The 17553-nt window shown below is 42.0% G+C and overlaps 1 protein-coding gene across 2 annotated transcripts in view; it reads left to right on the top strand.

Moving 5' to 3' along the window:
• fdxr (ferredoxin reductase) overlaps positions 1-16143 on the top strand; it is a 45188-nt gene extending 29045 nt beyond the window's left edge. For both annotated transcript variants that reach the window (XM_072242724.1, XM_072242725.1), the window contains 2 exons: positions 7340-7513; positions 14785-16143. In XM_072242724.1, the coding sequence (XP_072098825.1) occupies positions 7340-7513; positions 14785-14915 (305 nt within the window). In that variant the 3' untranslated portion in view covers positions 14916-16143. The remainder of the gene's footprint in view (positions 1-7339; positions 7514-14784) is intronic.
• The last annotated feature ends 1410 nt before the right edge of the window (positions 16144-17553 follow it).

Raw genomic sequence — 17553 nt, 5'->3', positions numbered from 1 at the left:
CGCCATACAAGCTTCCATAAAAAAAGACATTATTCCGCCAATCAATCCATATACCCAAGCAGCAGAAAAGGGCCATCTTAATTTACTCAAATCAAATGATAATAACCGGCAAAAGACCCCCATCTTTTCTCGATGTCAAATCTACGACCAAAAGTTCAACTTCTAATTTTTTCCAAACTAAGACATAATATCACTTGAGAGAACCATTGTATCAAAGTGGGAGCAGAGGCATCTTTCCATTTTAATAAAATAGCCCTTCTAGCCAATAATGTGACAAATACAATTACGTGTTGGTCTGATATAGAAATATCATGAATATATTGAGGAATTATACCAAACAAAACTGTCAATTTATTAGGCTGTAAATTGATTTTTAAAGCTTTAGAAATTGTAGAAAAAATAGATTTCAAAAACTGTTTCAATACAGAACACGACCAAAACATATGTGTCATTGTAGCTATCTCAGTTTTACATCTATCACACTATTTACATTAGGAAATGTTTTAGACAATCTCTCCTTTGTCAAATAATAACGATGTACAATTTTAAATTGAATTAGAGAATGATTGGCACAAATCGAAGCAGAGTTGACCGACTTCAAAATTCACAACCAATCCTCTGTTACCAAGGTCGTATTAAGCTCTCTTTCCCAATCTTGCTTAATCTTAAGTAAAGGATAGTTATCCTGTTGTAATAGTAAATTATAAATTTTCCCAATAAAACCTTTCACTAAAGGATTCATTCTAAAAATAATGTCTTAACAGGTCAGAATCTTGTATATGTGGAAAAATACTTAAATATTCTTGCAGGAAATGTCTGACTTGAAGGTATTGCAAAAAATGTGAATATGAAAGAGAATATTTAGTTACTAATTTCTCAAAGGACATCAATCGACCTTCTTGAAACAAATCCATAAAAGAAAAAATTACTTTATTCCTCCAAAGAGAAAAGATAGGTTCACTAAGTGAAGGTTTAAATAAATAGTTTTGATAAATTAAACTAAACAGGTTAAATTTTTTAAGATTAAAAAACTTACGAAACTGGTACCAGACTCGTAATGACTGCTTAATCATAGGATTTATATTTAAAATAGAAATTTTGGCTAACTGTACAGGTAAAGGAGCTCCTAATAACGAAGTTAAACAAAATTGTTTCACAATTTTCAATTCCAGATTGACCCATGGTGGTTGTTCCTTTTTATCAGTCCAATATAACCAAGAACACGCATAGTGTATATTAACCTCCCATTAATACATTCTTAAATTAGGCAAAGTAAGACCTCCATCCTTTTTTAATTTTTGTAAATGACATTTTCCAATTCTTGGTCTTTTATTATTCCAAACAAAAGATGAAATAATAGAGTCAACCTGATCAAAAAACTTCTTGGTTTAAAAAAAAAAGAATATTTTGAAATACATATAAAAATTTTGGTAAAATCAACATTTTAACTGCATGAATTCGACGAACTAACGAAAGTGTAAGTGGATTCCATCTAGAAGAAAATTGCTTCATAAAATCCACTAAGGGAACTAAATTAGCTCTGGCAACACACATCAAAGTTGCTGGTGAACGCAGCAGGCCAGGCAGCATCTCTAGGAAGAGGTACAGTTGACGTTTCAGGCCAAGACCCTTCGTCAGGACTAACTGAAGGAAGAGTTAGTAAGAGATTGGGGAGGGGGAGATCCAAAATGATAGGAGAAGACAGGAGGGGGAGAACCCAGAGGATGGGCAAGGGGTATAGTCAGAGGGACAGAGGGAGAAAAAGGAGAGTGAGAGAAAGAATGTGTGTATATAAATAAATAACGGAGGGGGTACGAGGGGGAGGTGGGGCATTAGCGGAAGTTAGAGAAGTCGATGTTCATGCCATCAGGTTGGAGGCTACCCAGATGGAATATAAGGTGTTGTTCCTCCAACCTGAGTGTGGCTTCATCTTTACAGTAGAGGAGGCCGTGGATAGACATGTCAGAATGGGAATGGGATGTGGAATTAAAATGTGTGGCCACTGGGAGATCCTGCTTTCTCTGGCGGACAGAGCGTAGGTGTTCAGCAAAGCAGTCTCCCAGTCTGCGTCGGGTCTTGCCAATTTGTAGAAGGCCACATCGGGAGCACCGGACGCAGTATATCACCCCAGCTGACTCACAGGTGAAGTGTTGCCTCACCTGGAAGGACTGTTTGGGGCCCTGAATGGTGGTAAGGGAAGAAGTGTAAGGGCATGTGTAGCACTTGCTCTGCTTACAAGGATAAGTGCCAGGAGGGAGATCAGTAGGGAGGGATGGGGGGGGACGAATGGCTTATCCTTGTAAGCGGAGCAAGTGCTACACGTGCCCTTACACTTCTTTCACTTGCATGCTAGCCTACAACATTTTGTGCTGAAAGACCCCCACCCCCATCTCTATTGTGTTGCAGCCATCTGTAGTTTTTTCCTCAAAAAAACTGTTATTTCCCAAAAAAATAATTTTTTCTCTCACATTATATTCAATTTGCTATCATTTCCACCACTTCTTAAACTATCAAATATTTCAATAAACTGCTTGTATCTTTCTCACAGCTTCCATTTCTACCCACCTTTGTATCTTCTGAAAATTTTGGCAGCAGTGCATCATTTTTTCTGTAGTGTTCTTTTTTCTCAACTGCTAAAGTTTCAGAACTAGTTCCTGTGGCACTCCTCTTGTCACAGGTTGTCAACCCTAAAATGACGCTTGTTTTCCTACTTCCTAATCCTCTGTCCATTGCAATGCATTGCAATCAACACTGTGACTTCTTGTAACCTTACATAAGGCATTTTGTTGTAGGCTTTCTGGAATGCCAAGGATGCCAACTGGTTTCCCTCCATGCACTCTAGTTAAGACTTGCTCTCAAAATAAGTTTGTTGGAGACAGTTCCTCCTTCAGGAAACTATAACTCTGCTTGATTAGATTATAAATTACTAAATATACTGCTCTTGCTTAATTTTTTCAACAATAGATCAACTTTTAGTTTCCCCTGTCTTTGTCTCTCTTCTGCTTTGAATAGGGGTGTGATATTGGCTGTTGTTCCTCTTCTGGTGCTTCTCCGGAAACCAAAGATGTTTGGAATATCAGTACACTCTTTTTGGATACTAGAAAGCAAGTCATTGAGTCGGTGAAGTTTTCAGCTTTTAGCCCATTAATGCCCAAAATGATTCCTGTTGTGATGGCATTGTATGTAGAAAATACTACATACAATTAAGAGGGGTGATTGATAAGTTTGTGGCCTATGGTAGGAGGAGTCAATTATAGAAAACCTAGCACATTTATTTTTCAACATAGTCCCTTCCTACATGTACACACTTAGTCTAGCGGTTGTGGAGCATACGGATCCCTTCTTTGTAGAACTGGTCCACAGCAGGGGTGATTGATAAGTTTGTGGCCTAAGGTAGAACGAGTGGAGTTATTAACTTCAAACTTTCTGCATTATCACTCAAAGAGTTGACCTGCACGTTCATGTAATGAGAGCGTTTTGGACCTCCAGGTGGTCCACAGCAGGGGTGATTGATAAGTTCGTGGCCTTGGGTAGAAGAGGATGACTTATACAGCTCTTGTTACATGGACGTGCAGTTCAACTCTGAGTGAAAATGTAGAAAGTTTGAAATTAATAACTCATTTCCTTCTATCTTAGGCCACGAACTTATCAATCACCCTTGCTCTGGACACTTTCTGGAGGTCCAAGACGCCGACTTCTACAAAGAAGGGATCCGTATGCTCCACGACCGCTGGACTAAGTGTGTAAATGTAGGAAAAATAAATGTGCTAGGTTTTCTAAAATTGACTCCTTCTACGTTAGGCCACGAATTATCAATCACCCCTTGTACATGTCATTGTATGTTCTATTATGAACAGATACTTTGTTTCAGTCTGTAACTACTTTACTGTTCCTTCGTTCCCCATAACATTTTTGTAGCTTTATTTTCTCAAGGTCTTGTGTTTATTTTATTTTTTATTTATTTCTTGAGATACAACTTGGAATAGGTCCTTCCAGGCATTTGAGCTGCGATGCCCGATTTAATCCTAGCCTCTTCATAGAACAGCTTACAATGAACATACTAACCGCTACGTCTTTGCTGTGTGTGAGGAAACTGAAGCACCTGGAGGAAACCCATGTGGTCACAGGGAGAACGTAGAAACACCTTACAGGCAGTGTCGGGAATTGAACCTGGGTTGCTGGTACTGTAAAGCATTGTGCCACCTCTTGGATCGTTCCTTAGTTTTTTATATTTCTTGCTTGTTTGTCCTCGTGGTTTATTTTCCCTCCTTTCTTTGGACTTACTATCTCAATTCTCTTGGTTAATCATGGTTGTTTCATTCCTCCCTTAGAATCAATTGAAACAAATAAAAAAACCATTATGTAATCATTATTTTCTAGAGATTCTGAGACCATTTATTAAACCTATCTTGTAATCTATTACCAGACTCAAGAATGCCTGCTCCCTCATTAGCTCCATTGTGCATTGTTGTATAAAACCATTCCAGATGTACCAACTTTAATCTTATAACTGCCCATTCTAACTTGATTAACTCAATCAGCATGAAGATTAAAATCTCCCATAGTTATTACACTTCTTTCTTGTTTTACTCGCCCCATGGTTTGTAGGTGTATGCCATTTCCTCTACCATAGCTAATGCTTGGAAGTCAAGTTACTCCTGTCAATATTGTCTATTCTTTGGTTTTTTTAAAGCCTCCACACAAATAGATGATATCTTTTGAGCCTACACATTCCTCACTCCTTCTAATTCACTTTTTAATATCAGTGATCCATCTCCACCATTTCCTCGCCCATTCTTTGTAGCGATAAAATATCTCTGAATGTTAAAGTTCCAAGTTTTGATCTCTCCGCAGCCATGTCTCTGGAATGCCTGTCAGATCAAACCTATTCACCTGTTTCTGTGCTGTTAGTTCATGCATGTTAATGCCAGTTTATCATACTCAAAGATACCAAGTTTCTCATCTTGATTTTTTTTTCTCTCTGATTTTGCTCATAACCCTTTTGTACTTTGGCCCAGGTTGCCTGTTTTAATTGATTTCCTTCCCTGCTACTTTTGCTTTCTTCAGTTTTCATTTCTTTATTGTTTTTATTTCTTTTTCATTAGTCACCTTGATTGGGTTTCCATTTGCTTACTGTTCCAGTTTAAACCTTCCCCATAAGCACCAGCAAACACTCTCATGAGGATATGGTCCTAGTGCTGCTTGGATATAAGCCATCCCATCTTCCATAAGCAGTTCTACTCACCCAAGAATCCACAACCCACACTCCTGTACCATCTGTGTCCTGGTTATGAACAGGAGTGTGAACAGAGTGACTACAACACCAACTGGTCTTTTCTCCTGTTTTTATGCTGCCTGGCACATTGTCTTGTAAGCAGAGATTACTTGCATCAAATGTTTCTGTCAAATTTATCTCCTGATTTCATAAATTCATCCTTTTTTTTTTCTTATGTATGCCATTGGTACTGTTAAGTTCAATGACCATTGACTCTTCACACTCCTCTTCAGTATACTGTGTGACATCCTTGACCTCTGACAATATGCCACCTAAGAGTTGCACCTGTCCCTGGAGAAATGCTGTGTCTTCTGTCACCGAAATCCCTTCTCTGAGCCTCCACCACTTTTGCTTCTACTTTGTGCCGAAGAGCCTTCCATGTTACTATGAACCTGGATCTTGCTGCATTCCCCCAACAATATCCAGAACTGTGTATCAGTCGAAGAAGGTGATGCCTTCCTTCCTCCACTCTGCCTGGCCAGCACCCATTCCATTGGGTCCCAATGTGTTCCGATTAACCAGAATCCACCATATTTCCATTTCCATTCCAACTTTCAATTCAGGGAGCACTGAATTAGTAATCTAGAGAAATTTGAGAAACTCAAGTCCCACCAAGGCTGATTTAGGACAACGGTTTAAAAAAAAAAGACATAGTAAAAATGACCAGTGAATTTTAATGGAAAAATCCAACCACCCTATCTAGTTTCAGCAGGAAAGGAAACCATGTTGTTGTTGCCTTATCTGGCTTGCATGTGATCTTGGCCTTTGCTGAATCGCTTTAATTCAACAAGCGGCCTGTGTCAAACAGGTGGTCCAACAGTACCATCACTTTGAAGCAAATATCAATATATTGTGGCATTGACAGTGCTATTTGCATTTTATACAATAAAACTTTGTACAGGTCCAGAATCCCTTATCCGAAATCCTTGGGGCCAGTTGCATTTCGGAATTCAGAATTTTTCGGATTTCAGAAAATTGATAATTATATTAATGATTAAACTGTCTCAGTGAGGGTGGACTTTAGGACCCGGGGGAGCTCTGGATCTATGCACATCCTCCCGTATACTTTAAATCATCTCTAGGTTACTTATAATACCTAATACAATGTAAATACTATGTAAATAGTTGTTATACTGTATTGTTCAGGAAATAATGACAAGAAAAACAAGTCTGTACATGCTCAAACAATGAGTGCTGGAGAGAGAACTTCCTGGTTTTCCCAATCCGCGCTCTTTTACAAATACTGTTACAGTTTATTTATGGAGTAATATACTGATAAATGAAATAGTGGGATAATTATAGACCATAAATACACTAGTACATTTTATTTCCAACAAAAAAATTCAATAAAACATAAAAATACACAGCTTCAAACGAACTGAATCAAACACATGGTAAATGACTTATTGGAATAAATGTAGAACGTAAATACTCTAGGACATATACAGGTTCAAACGAAGCTAAATATGTACAGGTACCTCTCGGTAAGTTGCATTACGTCTGGTAAACAAAGCAAAATACTCTACAGGTACCTGATGAGCCAGGAACAGGATTCTCAAGTTATGAAGCAGCACTATGACAGCTGAGCCACAACTGACGTCTGGCGGCCTCTGCTAGTGCTGCCACGTCACATCTGAGAGATGTCAGCTGTTGGTGCGCCAAACAAGCCTTGTTATGACACGGTCCACACTCCACGAGAAAAACTTCAGTTTTCGGAGCTTTTCGGATTTCAGAATTTCGGATAAGGGATTGTGGACCTGTACTATAGTACATGCTTAAGTATTCGACAAGTGGGTGAGCAGCAAATAATGATGGTTGTACACAGGTCCATGATGGTTCAGTGTCACCAAGTGTACTTAATAGGAGGAGGAAATTAAGAATTCAGTCAAATCCAAGCTTAATGAAGCAGCCAGGCTTTTTTGAGATAGCAGAAAGTCATGGAAATAATATGTGCAATAGAAAATGTGATGACAGGTTTGAAACAATCATCAAAATGGTGGGTATTGCAATGTTTTTCTCTGCATTTCATTAATATCGTGCTTTTTACTTTTCTAATTGTCTCAGGCATGTACTGCAGTGGCTGGGTAAAAAGAGGACCAGCAGGGGTCATCGCAACCACAATGAATGACAGTTTTGAAACAGCCGAATCTGTTCTGGAAGATGTACAATCAGGAATACTGGATGTATCTGCTTTGAAAGGAGGGTATAAAGTAATTGAGGCCTTGCTTAAGCAAAGAGGTGTGTAGTTTAAATCAACTCAGAATCTGGAAATACCAGTGCCAACCTTTAACTCCTACTCCAGCCTGGATTTTGACTGACGGCACATCCAGGCGGAGGCTTTATGCGCTGCTGATAGAACCCCAGTCTCCACCCCGCCCCCCAACACTCTGCAATCCCGGGTCTCTCAGGCCCCACTATCAGCTCTTGGGTCCACAGAACCTCCATCTTCCTCCCACCCCTCCTTCCCTGAACACCACAACCCTTCTGTCTCCTCTAACACCACCAACCCTCTTTCCCCCCCTCTGATCCCAGCTCTCATCTGTGCTGGACTTTACAATTCCCCCGACCCTACCCTCTCTGAGGCAGAATGTTCTGTCGTCAGCAAGGGCCTCACATTTGTTCCCCTGCGCCTACACCTCAGTGTGTTCAACGCACGCCATGACACTGAGTTCTTCCTCTGTTATAGTCATAGTCATACTTTATTGATCCGGGGGGGGGGGGGGGGGATTGGTTTTTGTTACAGTTGCACCATAAATAATAAGTAGTAATAGAACCATAAATAGTTAAATAGTAATATGTAAATTATGCCAGTAAGTTATGAAATAAGTCCAGGACCAGCCTATCGGGTCAGGGTGTCTGACCCTCCAAGGGAGGAGTTGTAAAGTTTGATGGCCACAGGCAGGAATGACTTCCTATGACGCTCAGTGCTGCATCTCAGAGGAATGAGTCTCTGGCTGAATGTACTCCTGTGCCCACCCAGTACATTATGTAGTGGATGGGAGACATTGACCAAGATGGCATGCAACATAGACAGCATCCTCTTTTCAGACACCACTGTGAGAGAGTCCAGTTCCATCCCCACAACATCACTGGCCTTACGAATGAGTTTGTTGATTCTGTTGGTGTCTGCTACCCTCAGCCTGCTGCCCCAGCACACAACAGCAAAATGATAGCACTGGCCACCACAGACTCGTAGAACATCCTCAGCATCGTCTGGCAGATGTTAAAGGACCTCAGTCTCCTCAGGAAATAGAGACGGCTCTGACCCTTCTTGTAGACAGCCTCAGGGTTCTTGACCAGTCCAGTTTATTGTCAATTCGTATCCCCAGGTATTTGTAATCCTCCACCATGTCCGCACTGACCCCCTGGATGGAAACAGGGGTCACCGGTACCTTAGCTCTCCTCAGGTCTACCACCAGCTCCTTAGTCTTTTTCACATTAAGCTGCAGATAATTCTGCTCACACCATGTGACAAAGTTTCCTACCGTAGCCCTGTACTCAACTTCATCTCCCTTGCTGATGCATCCAACTATGGCAGAGTCATCCGAAAACTTCTGAAGATGACAAGACTCTGTGCAGTAGTTGAAGTCCGAGGTGTAAATGGTGAAGAGAAAGGGAGACAAGACAGTCCCCTGTGGAGCCCCAGTGCTGCTGATCACTGTCGGACACACAGTGTTGCAAGCACATGTACTGTGGTCTGCCAGTCAGGTAATCAAGAATCCATAATACCAGGGAAGCATCCACCTGCATCGTTGTCAGCTTCTCTCCCAGCAGAGCAGGGTGGATGGTGTAGAACGCACTGGAGAAGTCAAAAAACATGACCCTCACAGTGCTCGCTGGCTTGTCCAGGTGGGCGTAGACATGGTTCAGCAGGTAGATGATGGCATCCTCAACTCCTAGTCGGGGCTGGTAGGCGAACTGGAGAGGATCTAAGTGTGGCCTGACCATAGGTCGGAGCAGCTCTAGAATAAGTCTCTCCATGGTCTTCATGATGTGGGAGGTCAATGCCACCAGTCTGTGACACAGGGACGAGGCAGGACGTCTTCCACAGTACCGGAACCCTCCGGAGCCTCAGGCTCATGTTGAATACATGGCGAAGTACTCCACATAGCTGAGGGGCACAGGCTTTGAGCACCCTGGTACTGACACCATCCGGTCCTGCAGCCTTGCTTGGGTTGAGATGTTTCAGCTGTCTTCTCACCTGTTCAGCCGTGAAGCCCACCGTGGTGGTTTCGTGTGGGGAAGGGGTATAGTCATGAGAGCAGGGTGGGGGACTGTGAGGAGGGGTAGGAGGGGAGAGTGGAATACGTGTTGGTTGGGGGCCGACAACAGATGACTCATATGGGGGATGGGCAGGGGTCACAATGTCAGATCTGTTAAAGAACAGGTTAAGTTCGTTGGCCCTGTCCACACTGCCTTCAGCTCCTCTGTTGCTAGTTTGCCGAAACCCAGTGATGGACCTCATCCCCCTCCAGACCCCTCTCATGTTGTTCTGCTGGAGTTTCCACTCAAGCTTCCTCCTGTACCTGTCTTTAGCCTCCCTGATCCTGGCTTTCAGGTACCTCTGTATTGCCCTCAGCTCCTCGCTATTTCCATCTCTAAGCACCCTCTTTTTAGCGTTCAGGATGTCCTTAATGTCCTTTGTCACCCATGGCTTGTTATGTCCGTCTCTGAGCCTACTTCTTCATCAAGGACTCTCCAGTCCGCACCAATGACCCCTTCTCCCATCTTTACCCCTCCTCCTCTTCCGGGACACCCCACTCTGGCCTTCTGCCTACTCTGGATCTTTTCATTGCCAACTGCCGACAAGACATCAACCGTCTCGATTTTAATACTTCTCTCTCCAATTCTAACCTCACTTGCTCTGAATGCACTGCTCTCCACTCTCCACACTAAACCTAAATTCATCATCAAACCCACAGATAAGAGGGTTGCTGTTCCTCTACCTTGCTGAGGCCAGGCGATAACTGTCAGACACCACCTCTTGCTTTCCTCTTGAGCAGGGCCCTACTAAGCAGCACCAGGCCATTGTCTCCCACACCATCACTGACCTTATCAACTCTGGGGGTCTCCCATACACTGCCACCAACCTAATAGTTCCCTCACCCTGCACTTCCAGTTTCTACCTCCTACCCAGGATCCTCAAACCTGACTGTCCAGGCAGAGCTTTTGTTTCTGCCTGCTCCTGTCCCACTGAACTTGTGCCTGCATACCTCCACTCTGTTTTATCCCCCTCGCCACCCCTCCCCCAGGTCAGTCCCTTCCTGCCTACATTCGTAACACTTTACATGCTCCTGATCTTTTCAAATACTTCAAGTTCCCTGGCCCTGACTGTTGCATTTTCACTGTGGATGTCCAGTCCCGATACACCTGCATCCCCCATTGGACGGGCCTTAAAAACTCCCTGCTCCTTTCTGGACAACAGATCCAACCAGTTCCCCTACACCAGCACACTCACCTATCTGGCAGAACCAGTCCTCATCCTCAATAATTTCCCCTTCATCTCCTCCCACTTCCTTCAAACTAAAGATGGAGCCATGAGCACTCGCATGTGTCCCAGCCATATCTGCCTTTTCATCAGCTACATAGAACAATCCATGTTCCAAGCCTACACCAGCAACACTCCCCAACTTTTGCTGTACTACATGGATGACTGCATTGGTGCTGCTTCCTGCACCCATGCTGAGCTCATCAACTTCATCAACTTTGCTTCCAACTTCCACCTTACCTTCAAATTTATCTGGTCCATTTCTGATTCCTCTCTACCCTTCCTTGATCTCTGTGTTTCATCTCTGGAGGCAGTCTATCTACTAATATGTTTTATAAATCCACTGACTCTCACAGCTATCTAGACTATACTCTTCCCACTCTGTCATTTGTAAAAAAAAAAAAATTACCATTCCCCTTCCCTCAGTTCCTCCCTCTCCACTGCATCTGCTCTCAGGATGAGGCTTTTCATTCCAGAACAACTGAGATGCCTTCCTTCAAAGAAAGGGCTTCCCTTCCTCCACAATCAATGCTGCCCTCACCGGCATCTCTTCCATTTCACATACATCTGCCTTCACCCCATGTTCCTGCTGCCAGAGCAGGGATAGGGTTCCTCTTGTCCACACCTAGCATCCCACCTGTTTCTGCATTCCGTACATAAAACTTACACCATTTCCAATTGGATCCCACCATCAAGCATATCTTTCCCTTGCTTCCTCCACCCCCCCCCCACTTTCTGCTTTCTGCTGGGATCTCTCCCTTTGTGACTCCCTTATCCATTCATCCCTCCCCACTGATCATCGTAGTACTTACCCTTGCAAGCAGGACAAGCGCCACACCTGCCCCTACCCCTTCACCTCCTCCCTCACTAACATTCGGGGTCCCAAACAGTCCTGCCAGGTGAGGCAACATTCACCTGCGAGTCTGTTGGGGTCATCTACTGCATCTAGAGCTCCTGGTGTGGCCTCCTGTATATAGGTGAGACCTGATGTTGATTGGGATACTGCTTTGCCAAGCACTTTCGCTCCATCTGTCACAAAAAGCAAGATCTCCCGGTGGCCACCCATTTCAATTCTACTTTTCATTCCATCATGTCAGTCCAGGGCCGCCTCTGCTGCCATGATGAGGCCACACTCTGATTGGAGAAGCAACACCTCATATTCCATCTGGGTAGCTTCCAACCTGCTGGTATGAACATCGATTTCTCGAACTTCCAGTAATTGCCACACCCCCCTTCACCATTGCCCATTCTTGTTTCCCTCTCTCACCTTATCACCTTACCTCCCCGTTCCCTTTCTTCCAAGGTCTTCTGTCCTCTCCTATCAGATTCCCCCTTCTCCAGCCCTTTGATCAACTTCCCAGCTCTTTATTTCACTCTCTCCCCCTCTCCCAGTTTCACCTATCACCTTCCTCTTCTCCCCTCACCTTTTTGCTCTGACTTCTCCCCTTCCTTTCCAATCCTGATGAAGGGTCTCGGCTTGAAACATCAACTGTTTACTCTCTTTCCACAGATGCTGCCTCCAGCATTTTGTGTGTGTGGTTGTGGTTTCCAGCATCTGCAGATTTTCTTGAGTTTAAAACAATTCTTCGCTATGAATTGGGTGGTTCCAAAAGACGTTCATAAAACAATACAGCATAAATATAGGCCCTTCGGACCAACGACTCCATGCTGAGACCACCTAGTTCATCCCAATTTCCTTCCTCGGCCTATACCCCTCTGGGTCCCTTCCCTCCATGTGCCCATCCAAATGCTGCTTAGATTGTGTTATTGTACCTGGCTCAACCACTTCCTTCCATATACTCACTACCCACTGCGTTGGAAAAAGGTTCCCCTTTTAAATCCTTCCCTTTTCATCCTAAATCTTTGCCCCCTGGGGAAAAGACATTTATCATTTATGTTCTTTATGCCTCTCATAATTTTACATTTTAAGGTCACCCCTCTTTCATTTGTAGTCCAACGAATAAAGACCTAGCTCGGACAATATCTCCCTATAATCCAGATTCTTGAGTTCCAGCTACATCCTCATGAAGTTCTTCTGCACTCTTTCTAGTTTAGTTATATGTTTTCTACAACAGGGTGACCAAAACTGTACACCGTACTTAAAGTGCAGCCTCACCAATGACTCGTATAGCTGTAGCACAATAGAGTCGTAGATACAGGCCCTTTGGCCCATCTAGTCAGTGCCGAACTGTTATTCTGCTTAGTCCCATCAACTTGCACCTGGGCCATAGTCCTCCATATCTCTCCCATCCACGTACTCATCCAAACTTCAGTTGAAACCATATTCACCACTTATGCTAGCAGCTTGCTCTATATTGTACCACCCTCTGAGTGAAGAAGTTCACCCTCTGGTTCTCCTTAAATATTTCACTTTTCACCCGTAACTTATGACCTATTGTTCTAGTCTCATGGATCCTCAGTTGGGGGTGGGGGGGGGGAACTGCCTGCATTTATCCTATCTAAACTCCTCATAATTTTGTATACTGCTATCATAATTTTGTATTCTCCTGTGTTCCGGCGGTGGGGAGTCTTAACCTATTCAACCTTTCCCTACAATTGTCGTCCTCAAGTATTGGCAACATCCTTGCAAGTTTTCTTTGTACTCTTTCAATATTATTGATATCTTTCCTGTAGGTAGGTGATCAGAGCTGTATACAGTACTCCAAATTTGACCTCACCAAGCTCTTATAAAACCTCAACATAACAGCCAACTCCTCTGATTTATGAAGGCATGTGTGTCAGAGCTCCCTTTGTAATCCTATCTGCCTATCTGTGATGCCATTTTGACAGAATTACTAATCTGTGTAAGAGACTGTTAGATAGGCACGTGGATGAAAGAGAAATGGACGTTGATGTGGGAGGGAAGGGTTAGATTGATGGTAGAGTTGGTTAAAGGGTTGGCATAACATCATGGGCTGAATGGCCTATACTGTTCTATGCATTCCGAGATCCCTTTGTTGTAGCATACTCCTCAGTGCCCACATGTTCACTGTGCAAGTCCTACCCTAGTTTGTCCCAAAGTGCAGCACCTCACTCTTGTCTGCATTAAATTTCATCTGCCATTTTTCAGCCCAATTTTCCAGCTGGGTCAGATCCTTTAATGGTCTTTCTTGCTGTCCACTATGCCCCCAAACTTGGTGTCATCTGAAAATTTGCTGATCCAGTTTACCATATTATCAACCAAATCTTTAATGAACCTGACAAATAACAGACCAATACCCCCCACTATTCACAGACCTCCGGCAACCATCTACTCCTACTCTCTGGCCTCTCCCACTAAAGTTCTAACTCCTGAGTCAACACACTTATTGATGCAGCAAGAAATGTAACAGAGTCCATAGAGGGGAGGCTCATTTCCATATCTACAACTCTTTGCAGTTTCTAGTGGTCACATGCAGAGCCATACCAAGATGTTATGCATCTACGATACCTTCTGTGAGGTAATAATTTAAATATTGGTAAGGAGAAAGCTGTCTGTTGAAGGCACATTTCCCTAGAGTTGATACATCTTGCCTAGTAGAATGGTGTGGTAGAAAGTTGCAGGTATATTCCAGAATTTAGACATTGAAGATGGTATAATGCAGAGTTAAGAATGCTCATTACCTTTTAATGTGAAGTAAGAGCAGGAACTGGCCATAATCATGCCTTGGTCTTGCTGCTCCCCTAGTATGAAGTAAGAGGTGGATTAGATCTTGGCCTTAATTCTTGTGCTTAGTCACCATATAGTCTAAAGTTGAAGGTGAAGTTGAGGTTTCTTGGTTTGCCACTTCAGGGCAATATTGTGCAATATTTTCCCCTCATTAAAGAGCATGTGATCCAAATCTGGTTTACCTGTGTAAGCAACCTGTCCTTTAACATTTATTCTTATTGTTGAGTACTCCATTTTTATGGAGTTTAGGTGTATGAAGCAGTTATTTAGGATTCTGATTGCAGATTTCTCTGGCAATACTCTCATTTTTCAACTGCTTGATAAAGATATATGTGTATTTTATATAAACCACATTTTGATTTTTTTTTTTAGGTATCTGCCCAGTTTCATTTTCTGGATGGGAAAAAATTGACTCTTCTGAAGTGACAAAAGGAGAAAAAGTGGGCAAGCCCAGAGAGAAACTACTAACTGTGAAAGAGATGCTGGAAGTGGCCAATCAGTAACCAAGCTGCCAAATGAAGAGATTCATACTGATATCTACAAAGTACACACTGTCTTGCCTTTGAACACTGTTAGTGGCTGATTTAATGGAGAAATATTTTTTAGTCTTTGTAAAACAGAGACAGGATCATAAGATTCTCTTTTAAAAAAAAGTCTGTGTCTGTGAGAAATGGCTACAAAGGTTTGCTGCTTTGAAATTGAAGTATTATTCCAATTTTTGTTGAGAACATTTTTTCCAGATCTTAAACATTTTCGGCAGAAAGAACATTTGATGATGCTAAACTTGACTTCCTCCAGTGTAGAATAAGACCAGCCTTTTCCTGACTTGAAGGATTGCCCCCTAATTTGCATTTTCTCTTTGCCAATTGACTACTCAGTTTTGAGAGCTGGCATCTTCAATTTTCTTCCTGTGCCAAGGCTACTGATCTATGATATTTCACAAAATAGAAAGCTCTGAGGTGTAGAAATAGCAGCTAATGAAAATTATGTTGATTATTGTTATACTAGAATTTACATTGCCTTAGGACTTACTGTGTTTTATCAAGGAAATATGGACATTGTATGTAAGGTGCATTCTGGTGAAAGTACTTGTTCTGTGCTATTTTTGTTCCATGGTTCTGTGTTCTGTGTTGCTTTAATGTTACGCTACAGTCATTTAAATACTAAACTTATGACTTTGGATCTTTTATGTTAATTATATCTTTTATGAAACAATTGAATAATTTTTTTTGCCTTACTCATTTATCCTTACATATTTTTCCCACTACACTAATTCTTATTGTTCATAGTTATGTAAGTCAGATTTGACTCTTTTACTTTGACCAGTTTTGATTGGCTTGGGGTCCAATTTATTGCCATGAATAAGGAAGTAGGGAGTTACGAAGTTTATTAAGCAAGGTACAAGTCAAAATAGAAATTTAACCTCCTTTAAAATTGTGAACACCTGTTGTGTATGAACTCTAAACAAATAATGAAACATTTACTGCTATCATTTCATTTTATGTTGGGCCAGGTAATGTTGGATCTGGTCAGCCACACCCAGCTTGGCCAATGGTGTCCTGCCGTGAGTAAGTAGTTTTGAAGGCTTATTCCTGATGGACTTTGAAATGGCAAAGCCTCGTGTGAGGTTCTTGTCTTTTGACAGAATTGCCAAGAATTTTAACAGACTTCTAAGATTGAAGTAAGTAATTAAGAACAAACTAATAAAATCATTTGGTGCTTCCTAATGCTTATGCCTGTAATCCCTTTGGATTTTATTGTTGTCTTGGATCATATGTCAAATTTCATGTGCGTTCCATTAAGGAAAGTCTCTGCCATTGAACCAAATTGTGTTCAGTGACAAACCTTAGTTACAACACAAATGCTATGAGGGTTTGAAGGTTTGAAATGGGCTAATTTTAATTCAGTTAAACTATCTCAGACACTGGTTTCTCCTGCAACTCAGTGTTGATTTGAACTTCAGTTGAAATTCAGTGAATTGTCTTTCACTCACCTGAGTGTCCAAGACAATGATGTGGAGTTGTAATATATGCCAACTGGAACTCTTTTAATACTTTGGTCTGTTGAGCACAATCAACCCTACAAACAAAAGCAGTACATATCGGCAGTTCAGAACTGCTGTTTACTTCTACAGAAATGGCTGTATTTCAGTTAACATCTTTACAGAGCAGAAGTACACGTTGCCAGCTGGAAACATCCCTCTCCCAGTGAATTGGACTTCCAGTGATCCTGGAGAGCCATTGAAACTTAGCCCAAACAAATGGTATGGAAGTTACTTTTTACTGCTTAACTGCTGTGTATGGATAGGTGGTTTCATTGTATTTCCAAAAGGTAGAGCCAACTGCACAAGACTGCTCTAAGTTTGTTATTCACACCAGTCTTGCCCAAAACGCCTGATGTGGGAATGAGAAATAACCATGTAATAGCAGATTCCCATAAGATGTAATTACATTATAGTTGGGGGAGTTTTATGAATAATCAACATTTTATCTTGGAACTTTCACAGAGTATGATGGTTGTTTGGAAGTGGTTCATACTGAGCATAATTTATTCACATTACTATCCACTTTTGAAAGTTTTTGACTACAAGCAAATGAATTTCTAAAATGCAAATGTGTGTGCAAGTGGAAAGCCATGCTTCCATACATCTACAAGCAGCTTCTGTTACATTGAAGGTTCGGGGATGGTTGGCTAAGTCTCATCGTGGTTCAGCTTCAGCTAGAGGAACCCTTTATCCTCGAATGGATCAATAAGTTTTATGACATATTGGGAAACCTGAAATTAAATCTGGCATTTTAAGTTAATGGGCTTCTACTGCTGTACATTGATTTGGGCTGGAAGAACTCAGCAGATCCAGCAGCATCTGTGGGAGGCAAGAAATTGTCACTGTTTCTCGTCAAAATCCTGACAGAGCTTTTGACCTGAGACATCACTAATTCCTTTCCTCCTACAGTTGGTTGACCCAGTAAGTTACTACAGCAGATGCTTTGTTGCTCCACATTCCAGCATCTACACCAACTTTGGGTATCCAGTCTAGTTGTGGATTACTGATCTATTTCCTGTAAAGATGAAAACATATTAATATGGGTACCCTGTAAGAAATAATAGGTTAGCACTATTCCCATTTGCACACCCACAGTT

The sequence above is a fragment of the Mobula birostris genome, chromosome 24 (genome assembly GCF_030028105.1).
Source record: "Mobula birostris isolate sMobBir1 chromosome 24, sMobBir1.hap1, whole genome shotgun sequence".
Lineage (NCBI taxonomy): Eukaryota > Metazoa > Chordata > Chondrichthyes > Myliobatiformes > Myliobatidae > Mobula > Mobula birostris.
The sequence above is the reverse complement of the archived record's forward strand: the minus strand, read 5'-3'. Positions and strand labels throughout refer to the sequence as shown.